This window comes from Euwallacea fornicatus, chromosome 25 (genome assembly GCF_040115645.1).
Source record: "Euwallacea fornicatus isolate EFF26 chromosome 25, ASM4011564v1, whole genome shotgun sequence".
Lineage (NCBI taxonomy): Eukaryota > Metazoa > Arthropoda > Insecta > Coleoptera > Curculionidae > Euwallacea > Euwallacea fornicatus.
The window spans coordinates 1,685,438-1,710,211 of NC_089565.1; the positions used below are offsets into that span (position 1 = coordinate 1,685,438).

Sequence of the window (24,774 nt, forward strand, 5' to 3'; positions counted from 1 at the left end):
CCTTAAAAATTTGCAAAATTGACGATATTTCATCAGAGAGATTTCAGACAAGAACGAAAATGTTCGATCTGAAAAAGAAGAAATACGATCTTAATTACCAAAGACTCGCGTGAGAGGAAGTGAACGAAGTAAAAATAATTAAAATAAAAGTCATAACTACTGTATACAGCATCACTCCAGAAATAATCAGTTCAAATCTCCTAAAAAAGAATTTAGAGGTTATAGGGAAAATTAAAGAAAAATCATTAAAGAAGGAATTATTCGCTTCTACTCGGGAAGACTCGGACAATACTGGTAAATAAACCACAAGATGAATATGTCGGAGATTTATTAGTCCTTAAGTTATAAAGTGTAACATTAAGAGCTGACAATAAGACGAAGGGCAGGCCGACAGGGCCATCTTAAGACAAAGCACTGTCGAACGAGGTCGCTACCGCCAAGGGCTCAATCGAGAGGTCATGTGTGCGAGCTTTCTTGGGAAACGGGGGGACTAGCAGGTACCTTGTCCCTCGGATTTGAAGGACTCGCGAGATCTGGAAAAAGTCACGAAACCAAGAAGGGACAGGCAGATCAGATTTGGAAGGGACGAGAAGCGCTCGTGTGGTAACGAATTCGTTGGTTTTGCCCTTTCTATTTCTTTGCTATTGAAAGAAAACAAGTACCTTATATCATCATGGAGAATCTCCCTAATGATGATCCGACAAATGCAATAATTTTGGAAATTGCTTTTAGCAATTAAAAACAACGAACATCGCTTTCCAAGAAGGTAGAAAACACGATTGGTGGACATAGTTCTGCATTAAAATTGAAACTTTATTTGCTGATTTAGTCGACTGTTTTTTTTATTGTTTATATTTTATTTACATTACTACACTTAGCTTTCAATTTAACATCACAAGCACGTTGGACAACGTCAATCCGTGTAACTTTCTAAATACGCTTCAGCCACCTCAGCATCCATACCATCAAGCTCAATTCTTGGCGTTAGCGCATTTTCTGACCGTTTAGAACTTTAAAGAACAAGATATTTTCGCTGAGATTCTTTTTTACTTTTACTAAGCAGTAAAAGCTCCATGGCTATCGCTCGAATCTTCAGGATTGCGAATTAAATGGTAAAATAATTTAACAATAGTAAACAACATTTTTCACAAACTTACTAAATTGTTCTCTAACTTACATGGGACATAATGATTGACAAACAGCACATAATAATTTATTATCGCACTAAAGCTTTACGACACAGCGGTCTACGATGTTTCTCGAAACGTCAACGTGATACGTAAAAAAACCTAGAGCAAATAAAAGGAAAAGAAACCGAAGAGAAAGGACCTTTTGTCTCGGGGGCGATAAGACTCTGTAGGGGAATTACTTAGGTATTTCCTATTTGAATGGGAAATTGGCGGAGAATTACGTGTAATATGTTCCTTCGACTTTGATCGTATCGTCTGTCAATAGAACGATGCGTTCACAAGAATTCGGGAGCTGATGGAAAAAAGCGTGGGGTAAAGAGTCAGTTTTGAGCATTAAGTAATATAGTTTATTTAATATCATATCTTTAATTATTATTGTGACCGAAAAAGATATGAAACGCAATTTCATTTCAAAAAACATCTTTCCACAGAAGCTAACCATCCACTATTGCAACGGAATTGAGTTATGGTTGGAACCACTGGTTTTTATTAATTGGCCAAGAATTATACCGAGCAGTGGGACAGCTTCCGTAATCAAAAAAGACATAATGAGAGAATGAGATAATGAGAAGTAACTTCCAGCAAACTGTGCACTCCACCATATTGTTGATAATCAAAGCCACTACCAGCAAATGAAACGCGCGAAACTCACCGAACTTTATTGTTCACTCATTCAACTTTATTCATTACTCACTACTATTTACAATTATTTTACTCCTTACTATTAAAAGGACATTAACGTGCGATGTGTTTCGGACGTTTTTTCCGATACGGCATTCAAACAACCACTAATTTTAAACACTGGATAACTGTCCAAAAAGGCCAAGAAGCAAAAATCGTACAACGGGGAACAACATACTTGCAGCTGGGAAATTCCTGACAATTTACCCTCGCTAATGCGATTTTGCCCCGATCTAAGAAATTTAAACTAATTTTATGATGTCCGTTCAAGAAAGAGTTTGAACTAACCCGAACTAACCTGAACTTGAACGCGTTTTATGTAGAATTATCGTGTCCCCATCCACCCAAGGGAATGTCCGTTCAAGGGGATGGTCGTTCAAGGGATGATCATTTATATGATAATCTGCATAACCAAGTTACGGACTGTAAAAAAGTGTTTGCTCAACCGAGATATGTCTCTTAAGAAAGATTTCACAGTATGTATCCAGAATTTGATACAATGAAAAGCAGAAAACGTAGTGATAGTCTTCGGGTATTTATCGAAAGAGAGGATCGTTATTTGATGCAATAGACCCGCAAACACTGCAGAGTTTCAGTTTCAGCTTTCAGCCTTTCAGAGTACGTTTCTCCATGCTATAATCGACACCTACAGTTCAAAGACGACTCATAATACAAATTTACGTGCCAGAAGACCATTACGAGTTCTCACTCTATTTATAACACATCGTGCTGTTCATTGACAGTGGGCGCGGTAGTATAAATGTTGACTGTTGCACCGGTGAAGGTCGGTGTTATGTGCAGATGAATCCAGAATTGAATTAGTTAGTGATGACAATCGATAAATTGTCTGAAGAGAATCAAGTCGTGAACAGTGACTTAATTTTCCCCTCGATGTTGCTCCCCATCAAAAAGGTACTGTACTCGTTCAGGGAGTAATAATGTTGAACACTCCTACCCCATTAATTCGCATATCACAGAATATGACCAGTCAAATTTAGATCGAGCAAGTTATTCGAACATTCATAATTTATCCCATACGTAACAAATCGGACAAAAATTTTGTACTTATGGACGACAACGGTCGACTATACCGCGCAAGAAGGGTTCAGGAGGCAGCAGCACAACAAGCAAGTTAAAGCAGAACACTTAAGTAGATTGACTTGGCCAGCCAACTTGCCTGATATGAACCCTATTGAAAACATGTGGAGTTTCATTGCTAGAGCCACTCACAATCTTAACAACCCATCTCAGACTGCAGATGAGTCAGTTGGAGCGGTGGTAGAGGAATGAAGCAATACTACACTAGAGACCATCAACCTCTTGCTTATTTCAATGCACAGACGTGTCACTGTGTCATGGGAATATGGAAGAGGTCATAACGACTATTAGTCATGTTTTAGTATTTTTTTTATTCAATAAATTTTATGGGCAAAATCATACATTTGTTAGCTCTTAGTTTTCTAAGTATCCCAGTTTGTGCAAAATTCTCTTATCACATGAATAGATACCAGAAACAGTACACTTTTATAAATATATTTTGTTTTTTTAATAAAACGTTTCTTTAACAAGACTGAAGGGGGATCAAGAGTTTTGACGTTATGTGTAGTACGTCACCTACCAAAACATAAGACCCTGTATATGAAGACTAAGGGTTTTGATATTTTCTCGTAGAGGCCCTTAAAATATATAGAGAGATGAAATTTTATTAAGTTGTGTTTGAGCATACGAAAGAAAATAGCAAAAAATGAAAAATAATTTATTTTTGTTACGTTGTACATCAAAAATGCTGCGTTTTTGTCCACGGGGAGATGAGCATTTCCTATGTATTTATCCAGTACTTCTACCCCCCGAAATATTGTTAAGGGGTTCCTTTGACAAACGAAACCACCGAAAATTTGGTTTACGGAAATTGACTGTATTTAGTTTCACTTATTTCAATAATGGCAGAATGTGTTGGTCTAAGTATGAAGAGGGAGATTGCTCGGTTGGACTGGTTACGACCTATGGTTTCGATCACATATCCGACACCGTTCCAAGACGAAGAGAAGAAAAACGAGAGCGATTATCCCTTAAACCAAGGAATTCCAACCAGGGGCGCACCACCACCAAGAGCGCTTGCGGGCTACGGCCGCGCCGGATGCGGCCATCTTGCGAACACCTATACGAGTCGCTTTCTGGAAATATTGCGCAGACTCACCGAATTGCAGATCGCGGTCCCAACTGAGAAAGCTTCTTTTGACTAGCCATAAAGAACCGTTGGTTGTAGCTGGATGGGCACCGTGGTCTGGCACCCAGATGGTATTTCTCGAATAAGCGTCGAGGCACATGGGCGTACCTTAAGGGATGAAAGTACAAATAAACAACAACAAAAAGGCCTATAACCTAAAGTCCTTAACAAATATCGACATGATGATCTGCTGCATGTCGTGTAGCTCTTTTTAAAGCTGTCAAGAGAGCTGTCCGATTAAAATCGTTTCTCTTTTAACTCTCTTTCGTTACTTAGTAAGAGAATAAAATATTTAATTGGATATCAACCAGTTGGAAAATCAGTAATTTGTTAAAGTGAAAAAATGTTTGAGAAAAACTCAACTTCAATTTAATCGAATTTCGCATTTCTCGCCGCGTTCTCGATTCCCACGCTGTTCATTGTTATATGGAACACTCTGTATGCAGTTTTCTCACTCTTGCAGCAAATTTAATTAAAAGAGAACGTCGAACGTGTTTCACGTAATATTCACATCTTAAACGGTTTATGGATATACTGGCATTACGGCCAATAATATGCTAAGTTAATAGTAACTCCAACACCAAAGCATAACTTTCGGGAATTGGATAATTTTGTATTCATGATGATATTTGCTTGTCGGGGAAGCCATCAAATTATTCATTGAAATATGCTTTCCACAGCAAATAGAAATCGATTGTACATTTCGTATTTCAAGGACAGCAAAATTGACATTAAATAAACACTTTTCCATCAGTGTATTGAATTTTCTTGAAGGTATTAAATTTGAGCATTTCCTTACTCTCATTGTTGGCTTCAGTAGAATTTATCTGGTGTGACTTTTCCGGAAATATTCTGGAAATTTCATATAAGATAACTTCATAGTGTATCGTTCGTTCCTTAATTTCCAGGATTATTCGCATTTTCCCACATGGATTTTGAGGTTGACAGAGATCCAAGTCCACTAGGAGATCCCTCGCTTGCAGACATGACCCGGTCAGCGCTCTCCATCTTGGTCAAAAATCCCAAAGGATTCCTGTTAGTTGTCGAAGGTTAGTGTTGCCTGTAAATGCCTGCATTTCACGATGTTTCGTAAACGAAGTTTATTGTTTGCTCCATGTGGACGCGAATAAACAGAGAGGGTTTTATGTAAATAGTCAGCACGTTTGCGTATTGCGTTATGAGTTTATAAAGGATATTTCGGCTTTGCTTCATATAGAGCGTTTAATAGATATGCAGTGCTTGCTTTGATTGTAGAATTTTGATTGCATTTTAATAGCCCAATTATCTTTATTAAGTTAACAGTACTTTACTGCAACAATACCATCTGTGCAATGTCGCAGGCACTACAATCCCGGGGCACAAAGAAAATATATGACGTCGCTAAATGCCGGATGTTGTACGTTTTCTTTGTAGCACGGGATACTTTCATGAGGTTAGCCCAGGGCAGTTCGGCATCTGAATTGCATTGGCTCAGGAACTGCAAGAAAATACCTGCAGCACCGCTCTCTGGCATTCCCCTTTCGAATATTTTAAGGGGATACGGATGAGACGAAATTTTTCCGGTTGAATCTCAACGAGATACATGTTTCATAAGGGCATATTGTCGCAAGAATCCGAGGGAGCTCGGTCAGCTTAGCTAACACCGCAGGTGTAGGTCGCTTTATATGAAAGTTGCAATTTTCAAAGGCTAAAGCAACACCGTGTGACGTAGCGTCATTTCATTGTCTAACACCTACATACACGATCGCTCATATGTAGTGCAACTAAATAGAAATTAAAAAAATATATGAATGCAAATAAAATATTTGTTCATTATCAATAAAGTGTGTTTGACCTTTGGTCAAACATTGTAAAAATATGTTTTCGGTATATTTTGTTAATTTCCTTTTTTCAGATTATTTAATTATTTGCATGGTTCATGAATAGAGCAACCAACTTGTTTGTTTGTTCTATTGCGTGGCATCGACCCTGCAACTAGCAATATTTAGTGAAAACACCTCAAGATTACAAAACTACAGACCTATAATGACAACGACCCCAAACACACCGCTAAACTGATTAAAGAGTGGTTAAGTGAACGTAACGTCAATGTTACGGTTTGGCCGGCCCGAAGTCCCGACACCGATCCGATAGAAAACCTTTGAGATGAAGTTGACAGAAGAATTCATAAGAAAAAAATAACGAATCTAGTAGAATGGTTCGAAGAAATTCAAAGTACTTGGAATTCTACATCTCAAGATTATATTGACAAACTACTAAAATCCACGAACAACAAATGTTTGAAAATGATAAAAAATAAAGGATACGCTACTGGATACTAATTAAAACGTTCAATTGTAAATTAAATTATAAAAAATGTTCTAGTTGCTCTAGTTTTGACCCTCATATTTTGGAATATTTTTCAATTTCTACTTTAAAAAAACTTATAAAAAAATCTCACCTTTAATGCATTTATTTCTAATTTTAATTAACAACTATTGCAAAAAATCCTCTCAATTCGATGCTGGTAGGGAAACAGAAATCGAATTTAAAAAGTTGCTCTGCATATGAGCGATAGTGAATATACAGTATCGGACAAAATTAAATTTACTACCAGTAAATGTTAATATTTTTATGTTAATCCAAAAACCATTCAAAACAATAATTTAATAAAAATAGTTAATAATTTTTATTATAAAAAAAACTATAAATTCTCAAAATCAATTGAAATTCATTAACAAAAAGCGAAATTCAAAAATCCACAACAATAGAATGTGACATAATTAAATTGAAAGTCATAAAAAAATAGAATTGCCATGAATTTGTCGCTAACTGATCAATATTTCGTCCAATTTCCTTCGTTATCTATGACACTCCTATATCTTTTCGGCATGGATTCTATCAAATTTGAGATTATTGTAGGATCAACAGATTTCCAAATGTTTTCATCTTCTTTGAAAAGTTCTTCTCCATTGCTAAATTTTTTTTGGTTCGTATATTTTTTTCATTATTTCCCAGAGGTCGGATTGAGATCCGGCGACTGAGCTGGCCACTGCGGAACATTAATTTTTTTATCATTCAACCACAGTTTTACAATCCTTGAAGTGTGTTTGGAATCGTCATCATGCCGAAAAACCTATGATAATGGCACTTTCCAATCGACATGCGGTAACATCGCTGTTTTCAATATATTACTGTACATGAAACGATCCATTTTCCCATTAATTCTATGTATGCGACCCATACCCCAACCAGAGAACGCGCCCCAAACCATTATGTGTCCACTTCCATTCTTCGCAGTCTTGGAAACGTATCAAGAATCAAGAGTTTTCGCAATTTGACGATGAACGTATTGAGACCATTCAGTACCAATAAAATTGAACTTGCTCTCATCGTTAAATGGCACCGTTTTCCAGTCCTTTGCAGACCAACAAAGATGACGCGTTGGAAACGTTAGTCCAGCGTCCTTGTTTTTCTTTCATAGAAGTGGTTTTCGTGCTGGTCGATGGGCAAGAAGTCCGGTCTCTGGACCGTTCGAGAAGACAAGTCAATGTCGCCTAATTCAGCAGATATACTAGCTGCAGACATCCAAGTGATTTTTGTGATTAACATGTCTATTTTCCTATCAAGTATCACAGAAGTTTTTCGAAATCTACCTCCTCCCTTTAAATTAGACATAGTCTCTCGAAGACGGAAATTTTTTATTGTAAAGAATACCGCTTGTTTTGATAAATTAAACTGCTCACATATCAACCTCTGTGGCCGTTCCCTTTTATAAGCCTCAATAATTTTTTCTTTCAAATCACTGGACAAATGTCTTCCGGATGGCATTTTGCACAACAAATATCATAAAATTGGAAAAATAATATTTAAAAGCGAGCCGGCAACGTTGCAGAGCAGCTCCGCCTGGTCATCGCTTCAAGCGAGCAGTACCGCAAATGACCTCCGTCACGTTCTATTCGGATTTTGTATACTATGAATCGAGATGCGCAGAAACAGACACTCCTTCATATACTTATCTCGCTGGGATGTACTGTATATACTTTTTAATATATATAATTTTTTTCATTTTTAGCTGACTTCTCACTATTAGAAAAAAATGATTAAAATCAATTTGATTTTGTCTGATGCCGTACATCTGCCACCCAATTTTTATCGCGTGCCATCGTATTTCCTGCAATAATTACCTCATTAGAGCTCAAGATTTTTATTGAGGCTGTGCCAAGCAAATACACTATCTTAATTTCACTCAGCCTTTCTTTTCAACTTTAAAATTGAATTTCAAGACTTTTAAATCTCATTGCACGGTTTCCAAATTCAGTTCATAATTTCGCTTCATCCGGACTTTCGTATAGAATTAACCGAGAAATTTTCAGCTCATAACCTTCCGCTATTCCGTGCAGAAATAATTAAGTTCCAAAACGAAGCATAAAACATAACCCTGATTATTAAGTGCTAATATTTGATGCCGTTTAAGTTCAACATGTTTGTTGTGCTAACTAGATCGTTGGTAGGCAATTTTACTTGATGAAGTTTAAGTATCCTGTATGCAGCTGAAGTTCTCTAACATTTCAGGTACTCACAGGGAAATTATTCTCCTTAAGTTAATCTGAAGCTTAATACCAGCAAAAGGTCTAGAGTGCATATGACGTTCATTTTCTTATCTCCTAGAGAGCAATTAAAGACGTAATGAACTTTATTAAAAGAGAGGAATGGAAGATGAAATAGCAGTTTTACGTTTTGGTTTCTGAACAATTACATTTTTTCCATTAATGTGACTTTTATCGGCATGTTAATGGTCTTAAATTTATTTTAAATGATAAAGTAGCTTCTCGGCGCTCTTAAGAACGCCTCTATTGAATTAAAATGGTGCTCACACAATTTTAAATGGCTCTCTACTGGAAGAATTTGACAGAGCCTGTTCTATTTATAAGATGTTTTATTCGGAATTTGCCTCAAGCAGGATAACCAGAGGGTGAAGTTTAAATATAATGAACTTAATGTGACATAAATAAATTGTCCTTCATTTGTGAGCAACAATAGATGAATTCAAATGAGGTGACGAAAATCGATTTGTAAGTAAAATTTCATTTTATTAAATTAAATTTTGTTTTAAACCCACGACGCAAATTTAAGGAGACACGTGTTGACTCGAAATTTTGTAAAATCTGGCATAAACACATATTTAGAATTACTTAATTTTCGAAATATAAAGTATTGAAATTTGATAGAAAATTCGGTTTTTGACCGTCCTTCGACATAAATAACTTAAAATGATTTCATTAAATTTTGCATTTTTTACTAACAATACTACAATGTGCCTTTTCGATATAATAATATCAGATTTCATGCAGAAATTTCAGGAGAGTGCCCACAAGACTGGTTTTACGAAAATTTACACGAAAACAGTAATCACTGCTGAATTTTTGTAATTCCCATGATTATGTCGAATGAAGCGAGTGAAAATACTATTTTTATGACTTTTGATATTTTTTGTATCTCAATTCGGTTTCAATATTAAAATGAAAATTCAAATTTTTGAACATTTCGGAACAAACTAAATCTGATTTGAAAGAATTAAATAAACGGTACTAACGCTAGAAAATCTACAAAAATAGTTTAAAATGAAGACTACCAACCAGGTACAGGAATCCGACCGTGTCCTAAGTACCTGCTAAACTTCCTCGGAAGCACCAGGGCCCCTTTTTTTCGACACCCTGTATTTTATCAATCAAGCGATTCCGGGCATACTCTATTGGCCAAAAGTACAGCAATTATTTACAAAAACGCAAAATTCGACAGATATATTAGTATTTTTGCCAAATACCACATGTATTTCTTCTTCATTTCGAAATCCTAAATCAAACAAAAATTACAACTCTTATGGCATTCAAAACTATTTTTATGGAGATAAATTGCTATTTATCTATCAACAATTGTGAAAATATCCGAAAAATTTTTGGAGATTGAAAATCAACATATTCTCCTATACTGCGGTTTTTTTTTATCTTTGAGAGGCTGTGTGTTTGAAATTCTTGTAGTGTAGGGCCGACGTTCTAGGTTCTTCGCTAGGAGGCCTAGGGGACTATGAGGTCCGTTGAATACTTTAGCGACTACAGAACCTGAACACTGATCTCGTACACCACTTCCAGAACAATTCGCTTTAGAACACATTAAACAATTGTAAACCAATATTCTCGTAAGGGTGTAACTGAGACAGATGAACAACCGAAAAAACACCTGTGAAATTTTGCTTCAAAGGCACGAAGGAAAATCAGTTTTGCATCGAATTGTTACTGGAGATGAAAAATGGATTTATTTTGAAAATCCTAAATGGAAAAAATCACGGGTTGATTCGGAACAACCATCAACATCGACTGCAAAACCTGATCGATTCGGCAAGTAGGCGTGTTTGGTGGGATCAGAAAGGTGTGGTGCACCACGAGCTTTTAAAACCTGGTGAAACCGTTAATACTGTTCGCTACCGACAACAATTGATTAATTTAAACATTGCATCGATCGAAAAACGATCAGAACGGGCCAGAAGACACGGGAAGGTAATTTTGCTCCAACATGACAACGCACCTGCACACAAAGCAACACCGGTTCAGGATACCATCGAAACACTTAGCTGGGAGTTGCTACCCCATCCGCCGCATTCGCCAGCCTTGACTCCTTCGGACTACCATTTGTTTTCATCGATGGGACACGCATTGGCTCAGCAGCACATCGATTCCTACGAAGAAGTAGAAAATTGGGTGTCTAATTGGTTTGATGCCAAAGAGGCACATTTCTATTGGCGCGGTATCAATGAATTGCCAGAAAGGTGGTCGAAATGTGTAGAAAGCAACGGTCAATATTTTGAATAATTTTTTTTTCTTTCCTTGTTAAAATTGGTGTTTTATTTTCACAAAATAGCGCTCATTTCATACCGGTAGACCTGGTATATTCATAGAAACTACTTTTGATAAAAATAAGTTAAAGATTCATACCTTGAAGTGAGCACATGTAGTTAATTAACATCCTACATATTCGAACGAGCGTTATCCACCATGGTATGGCGAGGATATGTCCAGGCAAAGAAAGTCACGGCAGAAGGGCCTATTGATATCGACGAACATGGAGTACTGCATCTAGTTTCATGGAACACGATGTCTCCAGTTAAAGAATAACACCAATAATAAAAATCTACCAAAATTAACCATCTTAGGATGCTACAATTAAGGTTAAATGGATGTAGGATCCGTTTGTCAGATCGCTGCAATATTTTGTAAATATTAATTAATAAGTTTAATTGTTGCCGTCTCGGCCAACCAAATCGAGATGCAAATAGGAGGATGTACATTGTAAAGTAGCTATAATTTAGGCTAGGTTAGGGGAATAAAGAGTGAGTTAGCCTGATGATACGCCCATGTGTATGGTCACTGAGTTCATGCAGCATTACTGGAATTTTCCCAGTAATTATCCTTGGTTGAGAGCCGCATGAAGTAAAAGAAAGTCGAGCATCTCTTTGTTAGAACCAGGAAAAAGGGCCGAAGGACAGTCGACAACGGTTCTGACCAAGGATGGTTTATGATGTTCAGATGTGGCTGGCCACATGGCGGATCAGGAATCGGTCTCTGGTTAGGGTACGCCGCTGGTTTATTGCTCCGGAAAGTAGCATTTAAGGTATTGGAGGAACGGGGACGCTCTCCTTTTTCTCGAGGTGACGAGTCGGTGAGGTGTCGTGAAGGAACGCAAGTATCGTCTTAGTTAAGTTAGTAAGTAAGCCCCTAATTGTAACAACTCAGAACTAAAACCCCAGACAAGTAAAGAAAGAAAAGAAAAAGCCTACATGGATGTTATGCAATCCACAACTTTGTCGAAAAGGACTTAGCAATTGAAAATATCGAAATTGTTATAGAGCTGGGGCCCGATGCAATAGCCAAACAGGCAATCTGGAACACGAATTGTGATAGAGTTTCGTCGATATCGTACCAAACACGTACGCCTCGTAAATGTACTTCGAGATCTATTTCGTTGTTTAATCTTGCCATTGTTCTCAAACCTCCACCAACAATCTTATTTTGTTAATGTACCAGGATGGAACATTCAGCCCTTCGCGATTAGATCGGCGCTTGCAGTGTTACAATACCAGTCAGCCTATAGCGAATACCAGTAAGGTCACGATGCCGAGCGTTTTCCCTGGCGAATTCAACTTTACTTTTCCAAAATAATGCTGATTCTTGTTGCACCAGAATTTCAGCGCTTTGTTTTTATTGTCGTCCCCAGTCCTCTTTCGAGCTCTCTATAGTCCATTTCCATGGAAAATTCCTCGCAAATAAGGGCCGTGAGTATAAAAACGGGCGCACATTTCCGCTACAAAACAAGTTACCAAGTGAAACTCGTCATGATGCATAAGTAGTCGGGACCAAAAAACATATTATCCATAGTAAAACCCGCAATTAAGATTCCGGCGTGTCCCTCGTAGATTTCCCCAAAAACTATGCCGGATAATTTAAAATGCAAATGCCGCCCCGCACATTAGACCACCGCGCATTCTAGGCACAAAAGCATTTCTGGGACAACTATCTTTGAAAAGATCTCACACCTTCCATGAATACTGAACGAATCCAGTGAATTCCTGGATTAAATTTATTACTTCTTCATGTATTTAGTGCTCATATATTGAGCGTCCGTTCCGTTCAAGAAGGATTGCCTTTTACTTCCACTTAATTCCGTCTATAAAGCGATAAATTTTCAAGAAAGAATGAGGTGGAAGCGTTCAGACTACAAGCGTAAATGTAAAACATGCTGTTCCTTTATCAGGATTAAATCTACAAGCATGTAGAGGTGACATTTTTAAATTTGTCGTATGCGGGAAGTGAATTTTTAAGTAGATTGTAGACATGCAACTACGTATTTTCTAATAGAATCGAACATTTTACCGAAGTTTACTTACGTCAGGACTCCGTTGCATTAACGTAGGTTTCTTAATAGATTTCAAGTTCCGCGGGGAATTCACGCCGTTGGAGTCACTGGTAGAAGCATTACTATAAAGCTTAAAGCGGAGGTTTCGAAGAGGTAAGGGCGTATCAATGCATTAACGCTTGTTTGGGTAAATGGCTGAAGTCTAATATACCAGGTCTGTAAATATGAAACCGGAATCTTTTAATAAAAAGTATAACTCAGCTTCGCAATAATTATAAAAAATATTTTATTCGAAATATTTCCCGTCGTTACATATACAGGGTGTCTCTAAAAGTTCTGCACAAAATTCTACCACAGATTTCTGAGGTCAAAACATGACGATTCAACCCAATTTACTTTAGTCCAAAAGTGGACGGTTTTCGAAATACGGGGCGTCAAAGTGAAAACAAAAAAAGGCAAAAAAATTCATTTCTTGGTTGGTAATGCTGCTTGTTAAGGTGTTCCTTCGATAAATGAAACGCGACAAAGACAATTTGTGTTATGTAAAAATGGACTGTATTAACTATGCACTTATCTCAAAAGAATGTAAGAATCTTGGTCTAAGTAAAGAATAGGGAGATTGCTTATTGGGCGGGTTACACGATATGATTCGAATCACATCCCGACACCGACGTAGCTTTCACCCGACAAGACAACAGGAAGAGCAGAAAAGAGAGCGAAAATTGCTCCGATTATCCCGTAGTACCCGAGTATCCCGAGTACTAACCCCGAAGAATTCCAACCAGGGGCGCACCACCACCAAGAACCATTGTAAGCTATGGCTACATCGAATCCCATAACTCGTGGCCATCTGGGGAATATCTATACTAATCGCTTTTCTGGGAATATTGCGGGTCCAACAAATTGACCATCAAAGCAATAGTCCCTATAGAGAAAGCTTCTTCGACTAGCAGCACATTCCCCAACCAAAGCGTATCCTTAACTTTGGCCTGATGGGTCATGTGGTCTGGCACCCAGATGGTATTCTTCGAATCAGTATCGCAGTACATAGGCGTAACTTAAGGGAATAAATGACAATATACAATAAACCTAACATTAACAACAATAAAAAATAAATAGAATCAAAAAACCAATAACTTAGAGTCTCTAACACTGCTATCTACACAAAATGTCGTATCGGGCGGTTTTTGGGGATAAGAAATCAGAATCCGTTTACATTATCGATGCACAATGTAGAGGGCGTTGTCAGCGCTCGATGAACCCTCTTTAAAAGGGCATAACTTTTTCATCACCCGGTATAAAATTTATTTATGACTAAACTTGTGTTTTCCTACATTTTTTAAGGAAAAAAATGTCTCTTGTTAAAAATCTCTACGAGGCTTCTTTCTTGAGATATTTGAAGCTTAAAGTTCGCTGCCTGTCTTGAACAATAATTTTAATGTACTACATATCTATTCTTACAGTTATTGTATATTGACCACTAGGGATATTTGGAGGCAAAGTCCGGTTTCATATTTACAGACCTGGTATTCGAGTTGATGATAATGCCTCTTCTTCGTGAGAAAGCTCCTCCGCGACTGACTCCTCGCATCATCCTGAATTTGAATAACCATACAGGCGATATCAAACGGATGACGGGAAGTGGGTTGTGTTCTTGTGCACTTTGATTGATCGCAAAAAAAGGTTCGGTACTTACTGTCTTGTCGGTACAGGCAAGCCGTATTTCCACGTGGACCCTCCCTACTTGGGGTGGACCCTCCCTACAATTTTTTTCCAGTTTGTTTATTTTTTTTCCGAGAAAAATCCTCCAGAAAGGTCGGATGTAGCAGCGATCAGATAATATGGGAGTCACTACTAGAGCGTCTACCCTCCAAAAACCTCGTTCGTTTTGTGAACCCTCATCGACCCGGGACTGTTCTTGGGGGATATAGCTTCGGAATCGACAAGGGTTTCGGTGTCATTTGATCTGGTTCTTGAGCTCGTAAATTCCTCACAATTTTTTCCGTGGTTTCCTTTTGGAAGTTTTCGCGAACTCACTTAAAAATAGTTTTATTTTAAACCTGCCTGACGTCTAACTTCTTTAATATTTGCCATTTATGGTGACTAGTTTTTATGGAAAGCTCGCGAACAAACTGCCTTTTTTCGCGTTTCGCAGGATGAAGCGATTTGACGCTCCATCTGTGACTCCATTTTCACCATGGCGATTATGGCATTGCCACAACGGTTCCAAATCTCTTTGTTGGAAAACATTTTCTCTAAATGTCTTTGAGTTAGGGCGTTCACGCACGTCTTGAGCTCATTTCTTTGAACTTCGAACTCGGGGTATCGGAAAATGCAGTGCTGTGCAGTGTCAATGACGCCACAGGTCCTGCACTTCAAGTCCGTCTTCCCGATGCGGTGCGTGAAAGCTCGGAATCTTCCGTGTCCGCTTAGTGCGTGAGTTAAATAAAAATTCAAACGTCTGTACTCGCAGGCGATCCAGACGTCCAGGTCAGGGGTCAATTTTTTGGTCCACTGTCCCTTGCCCGTTAGAACCGCCCAGCGTTCCTGCCATTTCTATATTGTTCTGTCAACGTCCGAAAACCGGAGGAGGGCACTTAGAATCGTCCTCTCCTCCAGCAGGAAATCAATAGGGGGAGTACCCGATTGTACTTGCACCGCTTCGTACGACTTCCAGTTTCCATTACTAATTTGCCGGGGAATATTCCTAACGAAGATAGTCCCGGAAGTGCCCGACTTAACATTTAAAGAAAAAAAATCAAAAATATTATATTATCTCTCAACATGGTCTTTTCGATTGACGCACTTTCACCAGCGATGTTCTATGCCTATACCATGGTTATAGTAAGAAGCTTCGAATGTTTTAAAATAGACGTCATCCTCGGACTCCACCTTGCCATTATTGGCATATCTCATTTTCCCGAGTCTTTTTTCCATGTTGGGAAATAGAAAATAATCTAAGAGGGCTAAATCTGGCGAATGGGGTGGATGAGATTGAAGTTCGAAACCAAGTTGATTGATTTTGGCCATCGCAATGGTGGAGGTGAGGACTGGTGCAGTGTCTTATCAAACAAGACTTGCTTTTTCGCCAAATGCGACCGCTTCTTTGTTAATTTCTTCGCTCAATTTCGCTATAATAATAATTTGTATAATTTTTTCCGTTTATTGTTTTTTCTTTAGGGAGCTAGTGAATGAAAAGTATGCTACGTGCATCGCAAAAAACTGACCCCATCACTTTTCCTGCAAATGGAACGGTTTGCTCCTTCTTGGAAGCCGATTCCCTCCTTTAAGTCCATTGGTTTGACAGTTCTTTCATCTCAGGTGTGAATGATGGACCCATATTCCATTCACGATTATGAATCGGTGCAAAAACTCAGCTTTATTGCTGCGAAATTTTGCCACTCTTGAAACATCCTTACGACGAGGTCTTTGTTCATCTTGCGCACAACGTTCTCATATTCCATTTTTCAGTCAGAAGACTATCTACAGTACTTCGTGTAAATATCCACGATGTCTGCTAATTCGCGCAACTTTAGCCGATGGTGTTCCAGTACAGTTTTATGGATTGTCACCGCAGTTCCTGGAGTGGTCAGATCTGGAGTGCCATTGGATTGACTGCTGCGGAGTTCTTCTTGGCAGCTCGCATGACCGCGTTTAAACTCTGTCCCCGATATTTTACAGTTGTTACCGAAGGAGCAGATCCTCTCAGAGTAGAATCTAACTCCGCTTTGGTGTTGGATGGACTAAGACCTTTCAAATAAAATTACTGAATCACGTGTCGGTGAACAATTTTTTCCATGTTCATGAAATGTCCAAAAGCGTTAACTAAAATCGGCTCCACAAGAAACATAAATCAACGTAGCACCCTCATATTTTACACATAAGCTTTTTAGGATTAGGCCTTTGTAGTCCCTGTAAATTTTGAACAAAAAATCGCTATCCATGCGTCAAGCTGAGGACTTCTGGCACAATCCTCGTCCTTGCGTTTTGCTTTCTGGATCAGTGTTAGTGCTTGTGTCAAATTAAACTCAAACGAAGGCTCAGTACGTCCGTTGTGCTCAATTAAGTATATGTAGTGTAACGTGAAATGGTAAACTCTCAATCTCTAGCTAATGAAAGTTAATTAACTGAAAATAATCATCTTCAAGCCGCATCAACATCAGCACCGCCACGCGGCGAGCATGTAACAATTCCAAGATTTAGTAACAACGAAAAGTAAATTAAAACAATCTATTAGGCTTCAAAGAAACTAAACAATATATAAATTTAGTATTTATTCATTCAAAAACGAATTCATTTAGTTTTAATTTTAGATCTTTCTCTTCAAACAGCCCCAGCACGCTAGTGGTTTAAAACCTCATATTTTGAATTTTATTGTTTGATAGACATAAAGGTTTGCGATTCACTTTACTAAGGGCAAATGAAAATTTTAAACCAAATGAACAAAGCCATTCCCGGAACAGAAGCAGGTGGTTATGTACTTATTATGCCAGGGTGTAAATTCCAAGTTCATAATGGACATTTTTGTCACAGGCCACGCCTTCATTTTGTTCGTTTAGGCTCTCGTCCGCCGAACTGGACAAACCCAATTTCAACTAGTTAATTTATTTGGCATCAGCAAGAAGAATTAGGAGTTAAGCGAAAGTGAAAAATGCCGATAATTGGCATTTTAGTTTTCAGGATAGGTTAAGTGAAGTTGAAAAAATTGTTAAAAGCTTTGCGTGAAATTGTTGGACACCGCTATTTTTTAATGGAAAAATTCGAAAATTCCCTAATCCTAGAAACCTGAATATTCGATTTCTGTTTTTGACTAGGAGCGTGGGTAAACAGGGTTGGTGCAACAACGAGAACTTGGTGAGAGAACACAATGTGGGAAGTATTCGTCAGGAATGCTTTTCAAGTCACGTTCTGGACAATAGAAGCTTTTTCGTCCGGAATATGACTAAACTAAAATTTTTCAGAAATCGGACGGTCTTAGATATCACCGAAGGTCTGTAATTAAATACCTGTTCCATCAATCGGTTACCAACCAGGTGATTTTCAACCACTTGAATTGGCTAGCTATCAGCGATAGTTCCTAAAACTTTTAACCAAAAATGATGTGCAATTTCATCTTTCCAACCACCTCTACCTATGGGTGAGCCGCTGCTTGCAAATAGAATGAAAGAAAAACTGGACAGTCCGCCTCAAATGCATATAAGTTACAACTGACAAGAGTTACAGCTGCTGTTGCTTCATAATGAGATGTCTGATTATTTATGTAGAACAGGTATAGTGAAATTCTTATATGAAATATAACAAGAACGTTTAAATTCGTAGATGAAATTCAATGGCACAGATAGTACGAATTTGTGACAGGCACCCTGTATCTTCATTACCGGTACTACCGCCTATCAAATTGTCTGGAGGAACAATTGGTTGTGTGCTGTAGATCGTCTCTGTTGGCTCGTTTGTGCCCAAAAGATTGAAATCTGCCAACTTCTTGGAACCTTGTAGTAAAGGCTATCTGTCCACGGGTGTGGCTAAAGACCTCACTTCTGACACCAAAATTTTTGTGTTGTGACACCAGCCGGTTTTTTATATGTGGTCGACACCGCGATGTAGATTTGTCTGGATTGAGATGATTCACTAACTCACTAACAACCTTTTACTTCACTAGTGGTTCCCGTGGGGAAAGACAGTACGAGTATTTAGAAGACAAGAGATTCAGCAACAATGTTTAATAATCTAATAATAATTTGAATGAATCTAGAATAATGAAATCTCTATGAATTTGGAATATGAATATCTTTGAATGAAAGTCCTGACTACTTACACTACTGCGAAGCCAGGGGCGTGCAACTTATAACATGAATTTATCTAGAGCACATCGGTAAGGGTGGTTAGAAATTTAAACGGATCTTAGTCCTTCGGCCTAAGTTAACTACATTTTGATGATTTTGTCGTATCAGGCAAAGGAACGAGGTTTCTTGAATAAACCAGTACTCTAATTGCGCTGTAACATCACCATTAGGTTTTCATGAGAAATCAAATGGGAACAATGTAAGGGAGGAATAGGTGCATAGGCGTAACATAGAGTGCTTGGTTTATGGATAAGAAGGTATATAACACTGTCAGGACTAGCCATATTAAAATAATGCCGGCAGGCACTTTCTGAAATTTACCAAAGTACCAGCGAACCGCTCCATGCGCATGCCTGGGCGGTCGCCTTTGCAACTGAGCGCATTTATGATCGGAATAAAAACGTATAAATAAATTATAACTTTTCAGCAACTCTGTATTCTGCAACACACCTACGTCACAAAAATCAATTTTAGACAGGGCAGAATACACCTGAAATGCTTCTTTTTGTATGTGTTAATAATATCGCACTTAACTTTTTAGTTGAAAGAACACACTCATAGAATGAACTGCAGGTATGAATAAAAATTCTGTGTAATAAAATAGATGATAAAGCAAAAAGGCCTTCTGCTTTGTTCAGCAGGTACGCACACTTAGTTATTGCTAAAGCTTGATATCTAGTTCAGCACGGCAATTTAGAGTAATCTTACGGAAGCGTTTATCAGAAGAACAAAAAAGTGTAGCTTTCTTCTAGCTACGGGATAGAAATAAAATAACACGTTCGATGTAGCTCGTCTCAAAAATCTTGCTTTCAAAGAGCTATGTTTTCACCATCCTCTAAAAGATTAATATGAAATGAAATAGTGCATTTCATTGCTTTTTTACTTTACTATGTAATACGTACATAACTTTAGCGAGAGGAATATTAAAACGCGCGATTTGCTATAGAGGCTTGCTTTGCAACATTTCTAATTCAGAACACACAAAGCAAAAATATGTGCATTTATGAATATTTAAAACGTATTTACTCAGAGGTGGATATAAAATTCATCGCTGGATATAGAATAAATCTTACAACTATGTAAGTAATAGGAAATTTGATAGATATGAACTTCTATGCATTTTCGACTGCAGTTTTGCACATCGGGTATTTCAATTTACCTCAAAAAAAGTAATCCAGCGGATTCACGTCGGGTGGCTTAGGAAGCCATGGTTGCGGTGCTTCCTCCTCAACCACAGTTTTCCTTTCCAATGCATTGGAAGGGCAGGGCCTCTCAACTCCCCCGACACGAATCCACTTGACTATTTTTTTGGGGTGAATTGAAATCAAGTTTAAAAGGAAATTTCAACAACTTCTATTGTGGGATTATCATACGCCACCGTTTTTTCTGAATCTGATATTTGTGTCAGACTAAACAATTAAAAATACAACTTTCTTGTCCTTTGACGTTTTTTTTGTAACTCGCCTATTTTTTGGTATTTGTAAGATTTAAGATGAAAATAAGTAAGAATAATTAATAAAAACTCGATTTTTTAATAAAACTTTGACACCCTGTATCTGGAAAATGATGCAAGTTAGGACACATGTTTATACGAACGTTTTTTCATAAAGTGTGACAAGGAACCGCCCCTTAAAATTAATGACATCACTTAAGTTACACCCTGTGTAGAAAGCAGGCTATGATGCCGCGTTCAACATTTTATCTTTAGCAGCTTTCGCAAAATAAAAGTTTCATTTCTTTACCATCGGAGTTCAATACGATATCACATTCCCACGTTATTGTAGATATGTGGTGGTGGTCATATCTACGAAAAGAACCACAGTTCATGAAATAAAAGCTGTAAGTGTGCGTTTATTAACTAAAACGGAAGAACAAAGGAGGGAAGAGCGAGCGGACCGAGGCCTGTTCCGTCTCAGTTCGTGTTTTTGGGACTGTCAGCCTCCTCCTTTTACCAACTAACTTAGCTACTACCTGGGTTTCTGAGTTCCTCACCCCCACTTGGTCACATCTAGGCACCAGATGCCCAGAGGATCGTCACTCTGATCGTCTTAACACACGATGTCTTCAAGGATGGGGACGCGGAGTTGTAAATGAAAAGAACCGATACACCAACGTCGATGGTCAACTAAATTACGACTTGATTTTACAACCCTACATTTCTTAGTTTTTTGTGAAGACGGCGTCTTACCCTTATACGGCCACCATGCATGCCCAAACAGAATCGCGATCCGTCGCTGAATACGACATTATGCCATTCTGCCTCCCGATGCTGCCGTTCTCTGCACCACTCCAAACGTTGACGCCGGTGTGCTGCTGTTAAGGGTAGCACTAATCGAGGACGGTATGATGAAAGTCCAAAGGCTGGAATGAGACGATATAGAGTTCGCATACCAACAGATCTTCTTCTCCAAACCATTGGTTACCAAGTTGGAGTGTAGTAGCGAAGCGGTCTCCAGAGTTAGTTGTCTGAAGCACCGATCTTGACGCTCTGTGGTGCGCCTCGGTTGGCCAGTTGGTCTTCTACGTGTTCCTCTGCCTTCTTCTGCCCACACCCGACACACACCCACTACCGTCATCGCAGTGGTGTTAACACGGCGAGCAATTTCGCGATAAGGCAAACCAACATCTCGATGGGCAACAATTCTGCTCCTGTCAAAATCGCTAAAAGGGTGAGATTGTTGATGCGTTGGACCCTGGGGATTTTGCACAAGTAGACAGAAACATGAGAACTAAAAATATCTCTACCGAGCAGGTCGCATGAACTTTTATCTTCACAAAAAACTAAGAAATGAAACTTTTTTTTGCAAAAGCTGTTGAAGATAAAATGTTGAGCGTGGCCTGCTTTCTATACAGGATGAGTCGGGAGGATCGTGCCAAACTTCGGGAGCGTGTTGTACATGAAAAATAAATGTAAAAAAACTCAAATGTTGTTATCCGATTTTCGTTTGTTTACAAGTTATAGCGTAAATAAAATGAAAACTTAAAGGTTAAGCAACATTTAGACGAAACGTTTCCTGGACGTTGGATTGGTCGTGGTGGCCCTATTAGTTGGCCTCCAAGGTCTCCAGACCTCACACCACTAGACTATTGTTTGTGGGGTTGGTTTAAAACTGAAGTGTACAGAGTAAAAGTGGACACTCAAGATGCACTAATTCAACGCATTAGAAATGCTGCAGCTGCCATTAAAGAAAGACATGAAACAATCAGGAGCGCAACGAATGCTCTTCATAGACGAAGCCGAAAATGTTTAGAAGTTAATGGCAATATTTTTGAACATTTACTGTGATATCCAAACGTTAATTTATGGAATTTCTTATGAAATTTATAAATTTTTTTAATTCATAAAATTCATAATTTTATATTTGTGATAAAATCGGTTGGAGATTCGTCCCTTGAAATAAGTACACGTACTTAATTAACACCAAGTGTGTTTATTTTTCAATTTAGTTTGGTTCAACGGAAAACTTAGACAGTGTAATTTTGCTAGATAGTGTAATTCTAATGGATATAAATTTGCATATTTTGGCTAACAAAATATGGGCCAAATGTATTCCAACCTTAACATTCCAGTGCTTAAATATTACATAACCATCTATTATTGTAGAAAGCTTGACGATGGGGAAATAAATTTATTCTGCGCAAGAATTATGTATTAAATTCGCAATTGTAGCCTCCGATGCTCAGTTTCCACAAAAAACTATTTTCCATCTCATAAATAATCCTTTGTAACCTCGAAATATTAGCGCGTCTTCAACTACCCTCCTTCATTTTTCACTTTGACATTATTTACAGCAAAAGTTGGACTGATGATATCAATTTATCTATTTCCGTTTAAAAGTTTTATCTGTAAGTTATTAATGGCTTTTTACAAAAAACTCAGAATGGAATCCATTATGGCCGTTTTCGTAGCGAACTTTGCGTCTTGGCTACGATAACCTGGGGACCTTTGAATCTCAGATGCTAAATAGATTTTTTTGCTTTTCCCTTTGTGCCTAATCCTGGGATTTCTTCGCCTAAATGTAATACTGAATTGGTTTTTTGTTTGCGAGTTGAAAAATTTATTTGTCGGTAGCTTCCTAATTTAGAATTTATCTGCTATGTAATTTAATTTATATTACTGCCCTTGTTGTTTAAATTGAAATTTGATTGATTCCTCAGAGGGCACCGTAATTGGCAAAAAGACGTTTTGTCAGTTATAAGAGATTGATGAGTGTCGCGTAGTCAAAATACAAGCTGCGCTTTCGCACCTAAAAAGTCTTTGGAAGTCCCCTAGATATTTTTCGTAGCAGAGAGATAGATAGATACGCAATGCGTACTCCAATCTCTAGTTAAAATATCTACAATGAGTTATCCAATAAATTTCCGGTATTTCACAGAGTGATTTTTCAAGTAGTTTTAAGATGCAAATTTCCTATAAACATTTGCCCAAGTTCGTTTAGTTTTCAAGATGCGAAGTATCAAAATTTTAAAATCAACCACATAGTCTTTGACGTCTTACAATCTCTTCCAGCTAATTTTACGAAATTTCGCATCTGGGTCACTTTCTCAGGACGACAAACTCAAATTTGTCAACCATTAAATTGCATCTTCTAGAGGGCGCCACAAGCAGCCGTTAGGGCACATCTAAACAGCTTTTTTTTCGTGCCTGTGTGCCTCACTCTCCGTCACTTTCGAGTAGAAACGTATTTTTTTTTACTTTATTTAAAAAAGTATAACCACGTTACCGTCGCTAGAAGCAGCGGTTTCCCAGAAGAATTCATCTAGAACTTATCGCGAATGCTACTTCTTCAGCTAGTTGTTGCAGCTATCCTCTGTATCGAACATTAGTCCCGGTAGCGGGACGCCATTTTCGGATCCCTTCACAATTCTTTCCCACTGCGATAGCTCTCATTCATCGACCGGGAGCTCTCGCCTGTCGGCATCTGCAACTCTTTGCTTACGCCGTGTTTCATCTGCAGACTTGTGTGTTGCATTCTTCAAAATCCATCAAATTCTCTCCTGATAAGAGAGAACCCGCGCCTTATGAAACTGCATGGATCACAGTTCACCAACTTCGTGGTTCTTTAATGCGGCAAAAGAGGTTGCTGGCTAAAGTTTCCTTCTGCAGGCTGCAAGTAGACATTTTACTTTAATTTAGGGCGACAATGGCTTGGAGGATGCTAAGCGATAGTGAGATTCCTTAAATTACTGCTTCCTGAAATTCAACCACAGAACATATATTTATCATAGAAAAGTAACTTGGCTAAATGCCGGAATGCGTCCTCGATAACTCAGCTGCTCCTGGTTTTGCCTCGTGCACCCGCCGGGGGCAACGAAAGCAGCAACTTTATTTAATTTAGCGTGCTATCGGATGATAAGAGTGTGCCAAAATGGGGGAAGAAATTAAACTTTAAGTTCCGCGACTTAAGAATTCTTCGAAAGTTTTTTCTTTATTCATAGATAATAAGCAAATAAATCATACGACCTCGTGAGCCCGAATACATGAACATGAAAAAAAAATCCATATGAAACACATAACTAAATCGCAGTAACACAAGAGAGGAAAATTTGAAGGCAAACTTTAAAGAAGTCTATAAATTTCTTTTACTCGTAGTGTATTTTTAAACTGCTTAACAAAAATTCATAAACTTACATTAAATGATTGATAAAGATTTATTATCTTCGAGGGACCACCGTTTAGTGCCAACCTGCCTCCCAAGGCTTTGAACAAAGGTAGCTTTCGCCTGACAGTAAAATAATAAAAGTAAAATAAATTTTACTGATATTTCGGTTGATCCTACTGTCGCAGCTGCTCTCCGGTGTGAACTTCATAATCCTCGTCATGTGCTCTACGCCGCATTCGAGCTCGAAAATTCTCAGTGCTTGTTCGAGACGCCCATTATGGATTAGTGAGTGTCTCGGACAAGCAAAGGCCGAAGCCCACAAAATTCGTGTGTCTCGGGCA

General features: G+C 38.3%; 1 protein-coding gene across 1 annotated transcript in view; it reads left to right on the plus strand.

Moving 5' to 3' along the window:
- LOC136346988 (alkaline phosphatase-like) overlaps nt 1-24,774 on the plus strand; it is a 256,494-nt gene that overhangs the window by 215,855 nt on the left and 15,865 nt on the right. Inside the window, exon 7 of the mRNA XM_066296587.1 lies at nt 5,007-5,147. Coding sequence (XP_066152684.1) covers nt 5,007-5,147 — 141 coding nt within the window. The remainder of the gene's footprint in view (nt 1-5,006; nt 5,148-24,774) is intronic.